Below are 17607 nucleotides of genomic sequence, written 5' to 3'. Positions count from 1 at the left end.
GACTTGCCTCCAAATTCTGCAGATCTAAAACCAGAACATCTGTGGGATGTGCTGGACAAGGAAGCCGCCAACTGGCAACTTACAGGAGTTAAAGGATGTGTTGGTTGCCAGATACAACAGCACAGCAGGGATGCTGTGGAATCTGTGCTTTGGCAGGTCAGGGCCGTTTTGGCAGCAAAAGGATGACCAACACTATATTAAGCAAGTCGTTATAATGTCATGCCTGATTGTTAATTAACGGTATGTCATTTAGGAAATCATTTTGTCTTTCAGTAAAAACCTAATATATGGGTTGAAAAGTCTGAATATGTGTAATTAAATTCAAATTTGAACACTGTTGCCTCACAGCAAGAAAGTCCTGGGTCTGAATCCAGCATCTGGCTTTTTCTGTGTAGAGTGTGTATGTATTCCCTGTGTCTGTGTGGGTTTTATTCGGGTTTCTGGCTTCCTCCTACATTCCAAACACACGGAGTTAGTGGGGTTAGGCTAATTCGTGATTCTAAATTGTCCATAGGTGTGAATGTTTGTCAGTCTTTGTTACCACTGTGACCAGGTCTGGACTGATTTCATCTTAATACCACTGCAGTGCAGCATGCGAGAAATAAAAGCTACACTAGGCTGCTAGGAGTGGCTCATGACCACAGTAGCCATTAATTTTGTTTGAATCTCTCCCTTTCTAATTATATGCCTTCCTGTGGTTCCTTACCACATTAATTACACCTTCCTCTGTCTATTCCTCACCCTGTTGTTGAGACTGCTGTCCTGCACTTGCTTTTGTTTTTACATCTTAAACCACTGCTTCCACATTAAACTCTGTTCTGCAAGGAACATGAGCAGGAAAGATAGGGGAGGGGCCGGTCGTGTTAAGAGATTTGATTGGGCAAAATCAGTGTCATTAATGAAAATGAATGAATGGGTTGTTCAAGGTAAGTGTGCTCTAAAAGCCAGCCATAACTTGTATAATTAAATCGACAAAGAAAAAGAATTATGTGCATCGGTCCAGTATGCCAGAATACCAGTTCAGCCCTGCCTGTGACAGTCTGGTGGTCTGCTCAGGGTGTACCCTGACTCTCCCCCTGTGGTAGATGAGGAAGGCAACGCTGAAGTGGATAAGCGGAATAGAATGGTTTGATAGATGGATGGAAATTCAAATTACATTTCCTTTTTATAAGCACAAAACTAAGTACATTTTAGTTTCAACAGCTCAAATAAAAACAGCAGCTAAAAGTTAAATGAATTACTGAGTGAAACAAAATGCAAAACATAAAGGTACAAACAAAGGTAATTTATTTCCACTTCTTTAAGAAGAAAAGAAAAAACACGTTACGCGATAGGAACTTTGTAAAACCGAACGCTACCTTTCCTGTTTAATGTCCAGGTCTGGCCAGAGTATGCTACAAGATACACAGACTTTGTGGGTTTTTTAAATGAGATCATTTCTCTCTGCACCTAATATTTCCATTGACTTTAGCAATACTAGAGGTAAGCTACGGGTTCTGTACATTTAGTTTAGTCTGTGATGAAACACTGACTAAATTTCTTTATCCATTGTACAGCACTGAACCCTAGAGTTCAATACTAGTACATTTTCCATTATATTATGTCTTCATTGCTTAGGAGTGCTGCTTCTCTGCAAACTTATTCACGTTATCGCTTCTTTTAGCATCATGTGTTATAATATTACACATCTAAAACAGAAGATGGAGCCAGAGTCTCTGTGACATTGGTCTTTCATTAAATATATTTGAGTTTCATTCAATACAGTTATACAGTGTATTCAAGTTTAAATTTTAATTCTTCCTGTAACCCATTGAAAACTAACAACTACTTCATTAGATATGTGCGCTCTTTGTCGTATGTTTGTGGTTTTCAGTGGTTTTATAAGCCTGTTCATGCTTCAGTGACTCTTTTGCTATGTAGACGTTCAGAATAGATCAGTCATGACAAAGTTCATATAGAATATTGTCTGTTCAAAGGTGCTTGTGAAACAACGTTTGTGAAATGGTCTGCAAAGCAAATCCAGACCCATCAGGCTCTGTGACCTTACATCTACTCAGAGTGTAAATAATGTTCAGTGGAGACAAATATCAACAAGCAGATTCATGAGCAGAACCCTGGATAATTGCACTATTTGAAAGCAATCAGTCACTTTAATGATTATCCACCTGAATCTCTTGGAAGGTCAAAGGTGTTTAACTATGAACTCAGAGCGCATCGCAGGATAAAAAATTAATAAAAAATTCTTCATACAAAAACATAGAACCTGTCATGTGTGCAAATGTGAGGGAACGTGCATGTGTCCATTTACAAACCACTTTATCACTAACCTGAGAAGAACAGACAAAAAAAGTTTCCCTCTTGTTTCTGCAAGTCAGGAATTGAGACCTGTACTGTAATCTGATCACAGATAAGGTTTTATGCAGGATCAGGACAAAGGACACTCCTTATTTATTGTTTGTCCATGAAAACCATGTGACCACATACTACATATATATATTTGTGTTGATAATATGACAATATATCTTAGCTATATAGCGAAAGACACAGTAAAACCATGATTCCTGGTCATCATTCATGTGACTTCCACTCAGAAGTATATGAAACTGCAGGATGAATTTACTAGATGACTTTTGTCACCACTGGACAGTATTTACACTTTGAGTAGATGTAAGTTCAAAGGCCTTGAATAAATTCATCCTGCAGAGCTGAGCACGTGGATTGTGTTTTGTAGCCCAGCTTGTTATGTAACCACCGTATCACGAGCACCTTTGAACAGACAAGTATTAGTACTGTGCGTCAAGAACATTTGCATCAGATGAATATATTATCAAGCATCAGGTTTATAAACCACTAGTTTCTGTAAGAAAGAATCACATCTCCAGATTGGAAACATTTAGCTGCAGCTGAATTTAACAATGTGGTTTTCCAACTTTTTGCTGAGCAACGAGGGAGTTTTACTCTCTGTGTTTTTGTTCCTTCTGATCATGTACCACCTCAGAAACAAGAATCCAAGAAATTTTCCACCGGGACCATTCGCTTTACCTTTTATTGGGAATTTCCAGATTGTGGGAAAGAAACACCCACATATTTATTTCAGCAAGGTACTGGATCATGCTTGTATAATATTAGGGGGTTCTAAGTAAGGAGTGCAATTTAAAGTACTGCTTTGTTGTTTGCATGTATTCTCATGTGCTTGCGTCTGCATTGTCATCAGGTTCAAAACTGAGATTTTGATTTTGTACCTGTACGTGTTTTACTGCAGCAGTTTTTTTATTTTTCCATTTATTTGTACTGAAATGCAGGAAGGAGAGAATACTTCCAAACCAACTCTAATAAATTATCAGAGCAACTCACTTAGCACTAAGTATCAAACTATAGTTTGATACTTAGTGCTAATAAGCAGATATAAGACTAAGCAATTTCTTCAAATATGGTCAAACAATTATCTGGAAAAACTTGGATCCCAGAAGTTTAATTATGTAAATTTCAATCCACTTGAATTTCAAGACTGTAAAGTTTAGATTTAAGTTAAAAGAAGACATGCACTAACTATTAGGTTGATTGGTAAATTTAAATTTCTCATAGTTGTGAATGTGAATGGTTGCCTGACTGTCTGTGTTAGCCCTGTGACAGACTTGCAACCTATCCAGGATGTACTCAACCTCTCTTTAGGCTGCTGAATTAGATAAGTGGAAGAAAATGGATGGTCGGATGAAATATTGATTGATAGTCAGTTTATCCATGTAGATTTCCGGCCTCTGATTACTACCCTTTCCCACTAATTTATTTCTCTAGTTTACAAATGTTGTGGTATATCCTTCATGTTTGTTGTGTTTTTTGTAGCTGGCTGAAATCTACGGGGATGTGTTCAGTTTCTGCTTCGGCAGGGATAAAATGGTAATCGTCTCTGGATACAAGATGGTAAAAGAGGCTCTGGTAACACAAGCTGACAACTTTGTGGATCGACCGTACAGCCCCATGGGCGACAGGTTTTATTCGGCTAACTCAGGTTTGGAAGTCACTATTTGATGTACCATTCAGTGTTGAAATTATTCTCCATAGGTTGTTAAATTCTTAAGTTGCTTGTGTGTATTGAGATGGTCTGTTCATGAGCAACGGTGGAAAATGGAAGGCACAGAGACGCTTTGCTTTGTCTACATTACGAGACTTCGGCCTGGGGAAGAACCGCATGGAGCAGTGTATCTGTGAGGAGATCCGATACCTGCAGGAGGAGATAGAGCAGGAGAAAGGTGCTTTATGCAACGATACCAATTTTTTCAAACCGATACGATACCGATACTTGAATCTGAGTACTTGCCGATACTGAGTGTAAAAACCGATACTTCTACCACACACACACACACGCACACACACACAAATGCAATGAACTGGAAGACAGGTAAAAATAAAATCTTAATAAAAATAACCACAAAAAAATTTCAAGTGAAAAATAAGCACTTCTGTTAAATTATTGCGGAGTATCCACACTGTAATTTAACAAAATATCACTGAACTATTGGGCACTGTCTCGAGCTTTCAGAATAATAAATAAACACTTCTGTTTGGAATAAAATAAATACAAATTATGTTTGAGAATAAAATAAACTTTTAAATTATTGCAGAGTGTCCATATTGTAAACGAACAAACAAAATAACGAAAGTATTTGGCACTGACGAACAAACTCCTCATCTGCCCGTGGATCATCAGTCCACTGTGCCGTTAAACTGAGGACTGACATCGCGCATACACTGCTTGTCTTTACCTCTTCAGAAAGTTTTGGCACCATTATCTCCCTGATGTATGGGCGGCTGGGAATTTCATATCAATCCTATGTTTTCCACGACCGGCATTGGCTGGTCATCCAGAGAAATAAAATGAGTCAGGGCCTCTGTTGTTTTAACTGCCAGTGGATTTTCTCTTGACATTTTTCATCGCTTTTCCAAAACCTGAGTTAAAGTTGGCTGTTGTGGTCCACACTGCTGACATTTTGTTTAGCCTAGCTACAGCAGCCTCCAGTTTCTCTTTCTTATCTGGAGCCGCCACTCTCACTCGCCTAACCCTGTGCCTGTTTAGCGCTGGATGTCCCCCTAGTGGCCAATCTAAAAACTACAACAGAAATGACCAGCCACCCTCTGACTAATGAAATAAGTTCATGGTATCGGTTAACTTTTACGAGTATGAGTACACACACATTTTACAGTATCGGCCCCGATACCCGATACCAGTATCGGTATCGGTGCATCCCTAGTGCTTTACATCAAGTGGAACATAAGCATACAACCCTGCACAAACAGTGGTAAAGCAAAGAATAATGCTTTTTTAACAATCGTCTTTTCGTCTTCAGGAAAACTTTTTAGGCCAGCAGGCCTCTTCAACAATGCTGTGTCTAATATAGCGTGCCAGCTGGTGATGGGGAAAAGATATGACTACAGTGACCACAACTTCCAGCTCATGCTGAAGAATCTGTCTGAGATCCTTCACCTGGAGGGCTCCATATGGGCTCAGGTATGTCAAAATAATTTCCTTCTGTCACAAAAAGAATGAGAGACAGCACTGTGGCATGGGTGTTGGATTTCTTCTCTCTATCATCCTTTGAATAACGCTTCCTCTCATCAAATCTTTTATTCCGACAAGCTCTATGAATCATTCCCCGGAGTGATGAAGCGTTTGCCAGGTCCCCATAACAAAATCTTCAGGGATTTTAACAAAGTCAAAGAGTTCATCGCTCAGGAGGTGAAAAGCCACAAGAAGGACCTGGATCACAACAATCCCCGAGACTACATCGATGCTTTCCTAATCAAAATGGAGAATGTATGTGGACACTGCATTGCACAAACTGCACTCTGCCAATTAGCCACAACACGTGCCTAATGTAACTTTTTCATTTGTCTGTGCAGCTCAAAGAAACTGACCTGGGCTTCACTGAGACCAACCTGGTTTTGTGCTCTGCTGATCTTTTCCTGGCTGGAACAGAAACAACAGCCACCACTTTGCTGTGGGCTCTGGTTTTCCTGATCAGACATCCTGATATCCAGGGTGGGTGACATGCTGGGCTTCATCCGGAGCTTTAAAATAGTCAGAACATAATGCTAGTAACTCTAATACAGTTTACTATAAATGCTAACATTAGCAAAAGCAGACCACATATACAACTAATGAAATGCTTTTTATTTATGTTTAAAACTAACAGTTGGGAAAATGTAAATCCAAACCTGAAAAGGGCGTGAGAGAAATTTGTTCCCCAGAATCAATAAAGTCTATTTTATAGGGCTGTCAATGCAAACGCATCATCACGATTAATGTGATTAAAATTTTTAACGCATTTAACCCATTTGGAGCGCAGAATGGACAAACTTTGGACAAACTGCATGAAATGTGTTGACATAGACATTTCAGAGATTTTGAGTTATTCTGCCCTCCAGATGGGTAAAATGTGTTAAATAACTGTCATTGCGTTAATCATGATGACAGATTAATTTGCACTGACGCGTTAACGTTGAAAGCCCTACAACTAAAAAACTTTTCTGGAAAACGGTGTTATTGTTCCTAAACATTTGTAAAAAGTATAATTTTATGAAGTGCAAAACTTGAATATTAAGTCATTAGGTAAATTTAATGAAACAATTGCAAGATTACTAGCGTCAGTGCAAGGTTTTACAGCAATGCTTCCAGAACTTTGACATATTTGTTGGACATGTCAACCAGCCAACAACCAAAGTTTGTCAGTAAGATAACCAGTATTAAATAAAAAATAGAAACTAAAAACACTCATCTTATGGGACTCAACAGCTCCATAGAAAGCTTGGGCTAATAGTTTTGGCCACATTATGCGTGAATTTAAAGACAAAACATACCTCAGTTTGGGAAAATAAACATTTCTCCCACAGTTAAAGCTGAACACCTTTAATTGTCTTTCACAGAGAAAGTCCAGGCAGAGATAGACAACGTGATTGGACAGACACGCCAGCCTTCCATGGCTGACAGACCAAATCTGCCCTACACTGATGCCGTCATCCACGAGATTCAGAGGATGGGAAATATTGTTCCTCTCAATGCACTCAGAATTGCTGCCAAAGATACAACTCTGGATGGTTACCACATACCCGAGGTGCATGCAGTATACATTTTAAGCTTCACATGTTGGTTCTGTCAGATGTTGTTGTTAAGTGCATCTTGTTGTTATCTTGTCTGTTTTTCTAGGGTACCAGTGTGTTGCCTGTACTCACCTCTGTGCTGTTTGACAAGACTGAATGGGAGACTCCAGACACCTTCAACCCAGGACACTTCCTGGATGCTGATGGGAAGTTTGTGAAGAGAGAAGCATTCCTACCTTTCTCTGCAGGTAAAACTCACAATGAATCTTTTGTTTACACAAAACTTGAACTTGAAGAAAAAAACATCATCCACAGCTTGTAAACCTGCACGTGTATGTGTTTGTGAATTCTTCAGGGAAGCGTGTGTGTCTTGGTGAAAGCCTCGCCAAGATGGAGCTGTTCCTGTTTTTTGTCGGCCTGCTGCAGAAGTTCACTTTCTCTGTTCCTGATGGAGTGGAGCTGAGTACAGAGGGTGTTTACGGAGCTACACGTGTGCCTGAACCCTTCAAGATTCACACCAAGACTCGCTGATTTACATTTGCTCATTTTCCATAAGGCCAGTGTGTAATAGATGAGACTAAGTGATATTATTTTCATTAAGGCTGGATTTTTGGGGATTTTGTGGGAATAATATTGATATTATTTTTCAGTATCAGTCTTCCTCTGCTGTGTAATTACTGCAGATGAACTGACCTGTTCATTTTTCACCTTTATTTTTGATTATTAATGTCATCAATCAAAAACTATTTAGAGGTTCTATACAAAATGTATTTCATGAAAAAAGAAAGTTTGAATTATTTTGTTTGTGTTGGTAATGTTATGTGTATGAACGTTTGTGGTAATAAAATATTCACAAAAAATAATTATTGACTGATTTGTGTCATTAACTTTATTAAAGCCACAGGTTATGCAACCAAACATGTCGTACAGTGCCTTACAATTAATATTAACGCTATATAGTTCTTTCAAATGCAGTCAGCACTTTTCACATATGCAAACCTCATTTCAGTAGAACGTTACCTTCAAAAGCAACATATAAAGAGATGGATGACCTTTTGCAGTGTCTCAGTATAATTCATAATAAATAATCACAGATTTCAATATAATACACCAGTTTTAGGGTAGACACTTTAGTCCTGAGTCAAAGGCTAATTATGTTGACCAGCATTTTTCAAATAAAGACTGGCTTCATCTATCCATTAAGCCAGATAATACACACCCATTAGTTAAACTGCAGGAATGTCTTAAAGACATAAAGACCTGGATGATCTCTAATTTTCTGCTTCTAAATTCAGATAAAACTGAGGTTATGGTTCTCGGCGCTGAAAATCTTAGAAATTCTGGATCTATCTAGATCCTTACTCTGGATGGCATTACCTTGGCCCCCAGTCACTGTGAGGAACCTTGAAGTCATTTTTGACCAGGATATGCACATATTAAAGATATATGTAGGACTGTTATGTACTATGTAGGCTGGACTACTGTAATTCATTGTTATCAGGTTGGCCTAAAAATTCCTTGAAAAGCCTTCGGTTAATCCAAAATGCTGCAGTAAGAGTACTGATGGGGACTCCTTTATTGGCTTCCCTTCATTGGCTCCCTGTTGGCTCCCCTCTAAATGACCTTACTGTCACGGTTCTTGTTCATTCTGACCCAGCATTTTCAGTTTCTTATGTTTTTGATATTCTTCTGTATTATGATTTATGTTCTGATTCTTTAGCTATCATGTGTTGGTTATTATTATTATTATCATTATTATTATTATTATTATTATTATTATTATTATTATTATCATTATTATTATTATTATTATTCCATGTTCCAACTTATTCTGGTTAAGGATTTGTCCTTTTGCCCTCATGTTTAGTATAGGTTTAGTTCCGTGCTTAGTCTTCTCTGCCTGTGTAAGTTCGTGTTTTTCAGTCTGCGTCTTTGTGACCTGCTTCCTGTTTTAATTTGAAGGGTTATGTCTTATGTCAGTGTTTCTAGCTTCGCTCCTCCTGTCTCATTAGGTCTCATTCCTCCCAGCTGTGTTCCCCTTCTGTCTCTAATTCCTTGATGACTTCCTCAGTGTATTTAAGCCCCGTGTTTCTTTGTGTAAGTGTTGCGTTGTACCCTCAGATTTTGCCTGTGTGTTCCTGTTAGTGTTCCACGGTTTAGTTTTTGTTCATGGCCAGCAATAAAGCTGTGGGGGGTTTTTTAAGTTGCAACTCAGTCTCCACGAGTCCTGCATTTGGAGCCTCACCTCTGCCTGCCTGCACACAGAGCCCTGACAGAATGACGCGACCAGCATGGATCCAGCGGACTCACGTTTCGCCTCAGAGGGGGAGTATCTCGCGCAGCTGTGGGATTACTACCGGAGGATAATCCACGCTGTGAACCCCTACAAGAGGCAACTGGAGGTAGTGTTTTTTGATCACCTCTTGTCATCCACTACCTCCACTGTCAGTTTTGTGGATATTAAAGGACTAAAACAAATAATTACAGATTTGAGGGTGAGGCTCTGTTTCGAACTATTTGGCATGGGCGGTCCGGGCAAGGAAAATTCAGCTGCCCTCCTAGAAGCCCTCACCTCTTGGTATTCTCAGCATCAGCGGCCTTTCCCGTCGTTGTTTATTGCCAAATCGCTCAATCCTCCCTTAAGGGAGAAATGGCGCCCTCGCTATCTTCACCCCACCACACCCCTACTCTCTCCTGTGGCATTGGCTGAGGCAGCTGTTATTGGACCTGCAGCACAGAACGCCGCAGTGAGTAAAATAGACTCTGCCATCAGAACCAATTGACTCACTAAGACCAGGAAAGTTCAGAGGGGTTCTTCTATGTTGACTGGCAATTTTAAGACTGTTTTTGCTGCCAAGCCGCCTCTCTCTGAGAAGAAATCTGGTGCTGCTTCTTTTCTTGATTTTAAAACTGAAAAGACTGAGATCTGTTCCGCTATGTTCCAGACTGTTAGCTCAGCCACAGTTAGCTTAGAACCTGTGAGCTTAGAAACTGTTAAGCCTTTGTCAGTTAATGTAACAACTCTGATTTCTGAGTCAATGGACTTCGAGGATGTTGACCCGGAGTCAGTGGACTCAGAAGTATTCAACCCCGTATCAGGGAGCTCAGAGTCTGGAGGTTTGGAGTTATTCGACACACAATTAATGGACCTTTCGGCCCAGTCAGGCTACACAGAGACAGAGATTCTCCCCAGGGCTTCCCCAGAGGCTGAGTTTGTGACTGTTGCCACCTCTGGACCCCTGGAGAAAGTAGAGCCTGCTGGGCTTCAACTCTCCGTTCAGTCAGCAGTTCAGTTGCCGCTAGCTCGGTCTTCCACTCCACCACCTGCTTTACAACCATCATTACTGCCTTTAGCTAAGGTTGTAGCCTAGTCAGCCGCCCGGCCTGCAGTCAGGTCAACCACTCCACCACCTATTACACCTCCACCACAATCAGCCCCGTTACCTGTAGCTTAGTCTTCAGTCCTGTCAGCCACTCAGCCAGGGATCTCAATGCCTTCTGGCCCTGCATCAGCTGCTGCTTGAACCTCTGGTGAGCCAATCCAGCACTTCGCGGCTCCTATGCCACTGTCTGTCTCCGCTGGCAGTTCAGGGGAACTGTTTCAGCCGTCCGCCTCCGCTGGAGGGTCCGAGGGGCCCGTCCAGCAGTCTCCTGTCTCCGCTGGAGACCAAGGTTATGGTTATGCCATCCAGAGTAAGAACCTGTTAGATACCATATTTCTAAGATTTTCAGATAAGATGTGGAAGGTCTCACGATGATTTCACCCGAAACCTAGACAAGACAAATAAAGTCATCTGCCATCAGCAAAGGAGCTTAAAATGATTTTATGGGTTTAAAATGATTCAGATGGAGCTTCAGAAAAAGCAAGAACATCTTGATCCAAGTGGAAGAAGCACAGTGTTATAATAATTAGAAAAGCAAGTGAACTTGAGACTCCTATCGCAGAACCACCTCCTGACTCGGCTCAGACTAGTGGTTGGTGCCATTGTGGTCATGAATCTCTGCAGCAGTCGCACAGAATGTTTGAGTCAGTGGAGAGAGGAATAATTGAGCCTGAACAGAAAATTCAGGTAAGAGAGACAAGAACACAGGAAAAAGCAATTGAGATCGAGCTCTATGAGCTTGAGAAAAAGCAAGAGCGCCTCAAGGAGCAGTACAGAAGGATTGTTGCTGAGCTGTCCAAGGCTAAAATTGAGAAATGAAGAAAAGAAAGAACGCAAATCTCTGGAAAGCTTTAGAAAATCTTGAGAGCCAAGTGGAAGAAGCACAGCGTTTAATAATTAAAAAAAGAACTGAACTTCAGAAACTTGAGACTCATGCTGCGGAAGTTTTCCTTTAATAAAGCCTGCAGACAAAACGGTGAGCGGTAGCTAACATCCTTTAATTTAAAAAAAAAACAGAAACCAAGCTTGGTGTGAAATCCAGACGCTTTTCTTTCCAAGCTCCTTAGCCTACAATGACCTGGATGACTGAGGACCTTCACAGACATCTTGGTGAGGCATCATCGCGGGGCAGACAATTGGCAGAGTCCCTACTGAGCCTAGCATGGCCCTCGTTAAATACCTCTTACAGGAACAAAAGGCAGTGCACAGCCATTTTCACACCTTTGGTCTTACCCCCCCCCCCCCATATAGAAAGTTTCACACTGCCTCGATACCCCTTACAGTCGTTGAAGAGACAAAAGACACTTCCTCCCCCCCCTCCCCCGAGTCTGGGTCTTTTGTGTGTGAATGCTTCCCAAGATACCATCTGTTAACAGTTTGAGTGTGAGTGACATTGAGACATGTTAAAATCCAGTGGTACCAAGGCATTATACAATAAAATAATGTGAATAATACATAAATAAAAGAAATTCTTCTACACTCATGTCGCAGAACCACTTCCTGACAAGGCTCAGACTAGTGGTTCGTGGTGTCATGGTGCCAAACGCCTACTTAAAGTAGGTTTAGGTCGTGCTTCAATTCATCTGTGCCATCCCTCTCGTCGCATTCCTGGTCCGGTGCACCATTGACTGCCTGACACCTTTGTCCCAAAGACTCCAAAAACTTCTAAGTTTGTTTTTGATAGGTACGATGCCCATAGGACACCACTGCGTCTGCGACCCACCGGTGGTTGCACTCACACCCAATTTGAGGGGAAGTGAGAGGATTAGATTTTGGCGCTTTGAATCTTCAGTTGTGTGAAGGTGAGATTAAAGTTGAAGTAAAATACTGGGATCTCTTGTGTCGTCTTTACATACCTCCACTACACAGCTAAAACAGAAGATGGAGCCAGAGCCTTGTAATGTCAATCTTTCATTAAATACATTTGAATTTCATTCAATACACTCAATAGAAATTACAGTATACATTTAAAACACTGTTTAACAGTGTTTTCAAATAGAATTTTAATTCTGCCTGACAAACACTGAAAACTAACAACCATTTCATTAGATATGTGGGCTCTTTGTTGTATGTTTGTGGCTTTCAGTGTTTTTTATAAGCCTGTTCATGCTTCAGTGACTCTTTTATCAGGTAGAAGTTCAGAATAGATCAGTCATGACAAAGTTCATCTATAATATTCTGTTCAAAGGTGTTTGTGAAACGGCATTTGTGACGCAAACTGGGCTGCAAAGCAAATCCAGTCCCATCAGGCTCTGTGACCTTACATCTACTCACAGTGTAAATAATGTTCGGTGGAGGCAAATATCAATAAGCAGATTGATTAGCAGATTGCTGGATAATTGCACTATTTGAAAAAAGCAGTCACTTTAATGAACACCCAGGTTAACTGGCTAACAAACAGGAGTGACCAAAAGTAAAGAAAAATCATTTTTAATTATGTTCAACCAATAGCAAAAGCAGCGCAAAATACATGTGTTGTTCCTAATGTCTAACCAGGAGGGCAGCCTACAGCCCCCCTCCAGAGTCCTATCATGATCAGATGTACAACCACACAAACAAACCATTGAATCTCTTGGAAGGTGCAAAGGTGTTTAACTATGAACTCAGAGCGCATCTACATACACTTGTATTTTCTGGTTGGTAGAAATGACTGTGGGCTTTTTTCTTATTGTTTGTTTTTGTATTCTTATGGAAGGTTTGTCATGAGCAGCACAGCAGCATTAAAATAAGCTGGTGGGTTGGGCATCGGGAGCACCGGGCAGTTTTATTTTGTCATGCTGTGGGTTTGAAAGTTGAGTTTTGAATTGACAGCTCCCTCAGAATCTGCACATCACAGTGTGACCTTGTCAACATTCAGCTTTCTAGAAACTGTTACCTGAAATTACCAGAAAATCCCACTGAGTACCCCAGTGTTTTTCTGTCGCTCTCAGCATACAAAAAAAAAAACTATAAGAGCCGAATATGTAGAAAAACAAATAATTAAACTCAAAGAAAATTTTCTTTATCTGTAAAAAGAAATTGTTTTTTGGGGGGGGGGGGGGTTGCAGTTCACATATGTATATAACCCTCTGAGCCTAGTTTAAATCCAACACTTAGTGTGCACATGAAAATGGCCTATAGTAACTCATGCTTTTCAAATATGCAGGAGTATTACTAAACAAACAACAACATAAGAAACCTCATAAACCTATACAAGCTAAACCCCAAAATTAACATCCAGAGAAAAACAATAGATGGCATTTACCTAGGTGGTATCAGTGACTGTTTTCAACACCCATTGGGTGGTGCAAGAAACACTTTTACCACCACTTTATTACTAACCTGAGAAAAACGGATAAAAAAGTTTCCCTCTTGCTCCTGCAAGTCAGAAATTGAGATCTGTACTGTAATCTAATCACAGATAAGGTTTTATGCAGGATCAGGACAAAGGGCACTCCTTATTTATTTCTGTGCATGAAAATAATGTGACAACATTTTATATATATATGTGATATTTGTGTTGATAATGACAATATATCTTAGCTATATAGCAAAAGACACAGTAAAACTGATGATGATTCCTCTAAGGTCATCAGAAGTATATGAAACTGCAGGATGAATTTACTAGATGACTTTTGTCACCACTGGACAGTATTTACACTTTGAGTAGATGTAAGTTCAAAGGCCTTAAATAAATTCATCCTGCAGAGCTGAGCACGTGGATTGTGTTTTGTAGCCCAGCTTGTTATGTAACCACCGTATCACGAGCACCTTTGAACAGACAAGTATTAGTACTGTGCGTCAAGAACATTTGCATCAGATGAATATATTATCAAGCATCAGGTTTATAAACCACTAGTTTCTGTAAGAAAGAATCACATCTCCAGATTGGAAGCAATCAGCTGCAGCTGAATTTAACAATGTGGTTTTCCAACTTTTTGCTGAGCAACGAGGGAGTTTTACTCTCTGTGTTTTTGTTCCTTCTGATCATGTACCACCTCAGAAACAAGAATCCAAGAAATTTTCCACCGGGACCATTCGCTTTACCTTTTATTGGGAATTTCCAGATTGTGGGAAAGAAACACCCACATATTTATTTCAACAAGGTACTTGTTCATGCTTGTATAATATTAGGAGGGTTCTAAGTAAGGAGTGCAATTTTAAAGTACTGCTTTGTTGTTTGCATGCATTCTCATGTGCTGGTATGTCTGCATTGCTCAGTCATTAGGATCAAAACTGAGATTTTACGTTTACGTTTAAGTTTAATTATGTAAATTTCAATCCACTTTAATTCAGTATTGTAAAGTTTAAATTTAAATGTACAGGTTAGTTGCCTCACAGTGGGATTTGGCTAATTGGTCCCGTAGGTGTGGATGTGAATTGTTACACATCTGTCTGTCTGTCACAAACTTGCAACCTGTCCATGTTGTACTTAACCATCAATAGCCTCCTGCTCCTGCAATAAGTGGAAGAATAGTTAAAGCAAATGGATGGACAGATGAAATATTGATTGATAGTCAGTTTATCCATGTAGATTTCTGGCCTCTAATTACAGCAGTTCACTCTAATTTATTTATCTAGTTTGCAAATGTTGTAGTATATCCTTTGTGTTTGTTGTGTTTTTTTGTAGCTGGCTGAAATCTATGGGAATGTGTTCAGTTTCTGCTTCGGGAGGGATAAAATGGTAATCGTCTCTGGATTCAAAATGGTAAAAGAAGCTCTGGTGACACAAGCTGACAACTTTGTGGATCGACCATACAGCCCAATATCTGACAGGTTTTACTCAGGAAACTCAGGTTTGGAAGTCTCTATTCGTTCATTCAGTGCTGAAATTATTCTTCATAGGTTGTTAAGTTCACAATCTCCTTGTGTGTATTCAGATGGTCTGTTCATGAGCAACGGTGGAACATGGAAGGCACAGAGACGCTTTGCTTTGTCTACATTACGAGACTTCGGCCTGGGGAAGAACCGCATGGAGCAGTGTATCTGTGAGGAGATCCGATACCTGCAGGAGGAGATAGAGCAGGAGAAAGGTCCTTTACATTAAGTGGAACATAAGAGCACAATCCTGTGCAAACAGTGGTAAAGCAAAGAATAATGCTTTTTTAACAATTGTCTTTTTTTTTTCTTCAGGAAAACTTTTTAGGCCAGCAGGCCTCTTCAACAATGCTGTGTCTAATATAGCATGCCAGCTGGTGATGGGGAAAAGATTTGACTACAGTGACCACAACTTCCAGCTCATCCTGAAAAACCTGTCTGAGATTCTTCACCTGCAGGGCTCCATATGGGCTCAGGTATGTCAAAATAATTAACTTCTTTCCTTCTTCTTCCTTTTTCTCATCAAATCATTTATTCTGAAAAGCTCTATGAATCATTCCCTGGAGTGATGAAGCGTTTGCCAGGTCCTCATAACAAAATCTTCAGGGATTTTAACAAAGTCAAAGAGTTCATCGCTCAGGAGGTGAAAAGCCACAAGAAGGACCTGGATCACAACAATCCCCGAGACTACATCGACACTTTCCTCATCAAAATGGAGAATGTATGTGGACACTGCATTGCGCAAACTGAACTCTACCAAATAGCCATTTGTGTAGTGTCTAATGTGACTATTCCATTTGTCTGAGCAGCTTAAACAAGCTCACCTGGGCTTCACTGAGATCAACCTGGTTTTGTGCTCTGCTGATCTTTTCCTGGCTGGAACAGAAACAACAGCCACCACTTTGCTGTGGGCTCTGGTTTTCCTGATCAGACATCCTGATATCCAGGGTGGGTGGCATGCTGGGCTTCAAATGGAGCTCGACAAGTTCAAATTCAACCCTGATAATGATGTGAGAGAAATTTGTTCACCAGAATCAATAGAGTCCATTATATAACTTTATGATTAAGTTGTTCATGTAAACAACCAAAGTTATTCAATCAGATAACAAAATACAAAATAATCATCTTATGGGACTCAACAGCTCCATAGAAAGCTTGGGCCCAGTTTGGGTCACATTATGCGTGAATTTAAAGGCAAAACATACCTCAGTTTGGGAAAGTAAAAATTTATCCCACAGTTAAAGATAAACTCTTTTAATTCGCTTTCACAGAGAAAGTCCAGGCAGAGATAGACAACGTGATTGGACAAACACGCCAGCCTTCCATGGCTGACAGACCAAATCTGCCCTACACTGATGCCGTCATCCACGAGATTCAGAGGATGGGAAATATTGTTCCTCTCAATGGACCCAGAATTGCCGCAAAGGATACAACTCTGGATGGTTACCACATACCCAAGGTGCATGCAGTATACACTTTAAATTTCACATGTTGGTTCTGTCAGGTGTTGTTGTTAAAGTGCATCTTGTTGTTATCTTGTCTTTTTTTCTAGGGTACCAGTGTGTTGCCTGTACTCACCTCTGTGCTGTTTGACAAGACTGAATGGGAGACTCCAGACAGCTTCAACCCAGGACACTTCCTGGATGCTGATGGGAAGTTTGTGAAGAGAGAAGCATTCCTACCTTTCTCTGCAGGTAAAACTCACAATGAATCTTTTGTTTTAGCAAAACCTGAACAAGAAAAAAAAACATCATCCACAGCTTGTAAACCTGCACGTGTATGTGTTTGTGAATTCTTCAGGGAAGCGTGTGTGTCTTGGCGAAAGCCTCGCCAAGATGGAGCTGTTCCTGTTTTTTGTCGGCCTGCTGCAGAAGTTCACTTTCTCTGTTCCTGATGGAGTGGAGCTGAGTACAGAGGGAATTTCTGGAGCTACACGTGTGCCTGAACCCTTCGAGGTTCACGCCAAGACTCGCTGAATTAAAACATCTTTCTCGTTTTCCATATAGCCAATGTGTAATAGACATGACTAAGTGAGATTATTTTCATTAAAGGTGGATTTTTTTTTTATTTTGTGGGAATAATGCTGACATTATTTTTCAGCATCAGTCTTCATCTGCTGTGTAATTCCTGCCTGTTAAATTGACCTGTTCATTTTTTACCAGCTGACTAAATCATTAAGCACTTGAAGTAGCATTATTCAGCTCCACTACAAGCAAGCATTACATCACATTCACCATCTTTATAAATAAAGATGCTATGCCATGCTATTCAATAAAATGGAAAATCACACTGCCAAGAAACAAACTGGTACGTGAGCCGCTTTTACATTCAA

The 17607-nt window shown here is 40.3% G+C and overlaps 2 protein-coding genes across 3 annotated transcripts; both read left to right on the top strand.

Annotated features, from left to right (window-relative positions):
• The first annotated feature begins 2800 nt into the window (after positions 1-2800).
• LOC116331238 (cytochrome P450 2J6-like) lies at positions 2801-7958 on the top strand. The gene is made up of 9 exons (XM_031753847.2): positions 2801-3101; positions 3844-4009; positions 4098-4250; positions 5346-5506; positions 5636-5812; positions 5899-6037; positions 6922-7109; positions 7202-7343; positions 7451-7958. Exons 1-9 carry the CDS (start codon positions 2916-2918, stop codon positions 7624-7626), a joined length of 1488 nt encoding a protein of 495 aa, XP_031609707.2. The 5' UTR covers positions 2801-2915; the 3' UTR covers positions 7627-7958.
• A 6306-nt stretch (positions 7959-14264) lies between these two features.
• Positions 14265-17458, top strand: LOC116331237 (cytochrome P450 2J6-like). 2 transcript variants are annotated; one of them, XR_005610363.1, is made up of 9 exons: positions 14265-14563; positions 15088-15253; positions 15338-15490; positions 15591-15751; positions 15820-15996; positions 16085-16223; positions 16547-16734; positions 16836-16969; positions 17076-17212. XR_005610363.1 is itself a non-coding variant. In XM_031753846.2 (9 exons), the coding sequence occupies exons 1-9, from the start codon at positions 14378-14380 to the stop codon at positions 17249-17251; spliced, it is 1488 nt and encodes a 495-aa protein (XP_031609706.1). In that variant the 3' UTR covers positions 17252-17458. The 2 variants fall into 2 exon arrangements, 1 of the variants encoding a protein (XP_031609706.1); XM_031753846.2 differs by having other exon boundaries at positions 14378-14563; positions 16828-16969; positions 17076-17458.
• The last annotated feature ends 149 nt before the right edge of the window (positions 17459-17607 follow it).

Source organism: Oreochromis aureus, linkage group 23, assembly GCF_013358895.1.
Source record: "Oreochromis aureus strain Israel breed Guangdong linkage group 23, ZZ_aureus, whole genome shotgun sequence".
NCBI classification, from domain to species: Eukaryota; Metazoa; Chordata; class Actinopteri; order Cichliformes; family Cichlidae; genus Oreochromis; species Oreochromis aureus.
Note: the sequence above shows the minus strand (reverse complement) of the source record. Positions and strands in the feature narration are given on the sequence as shown.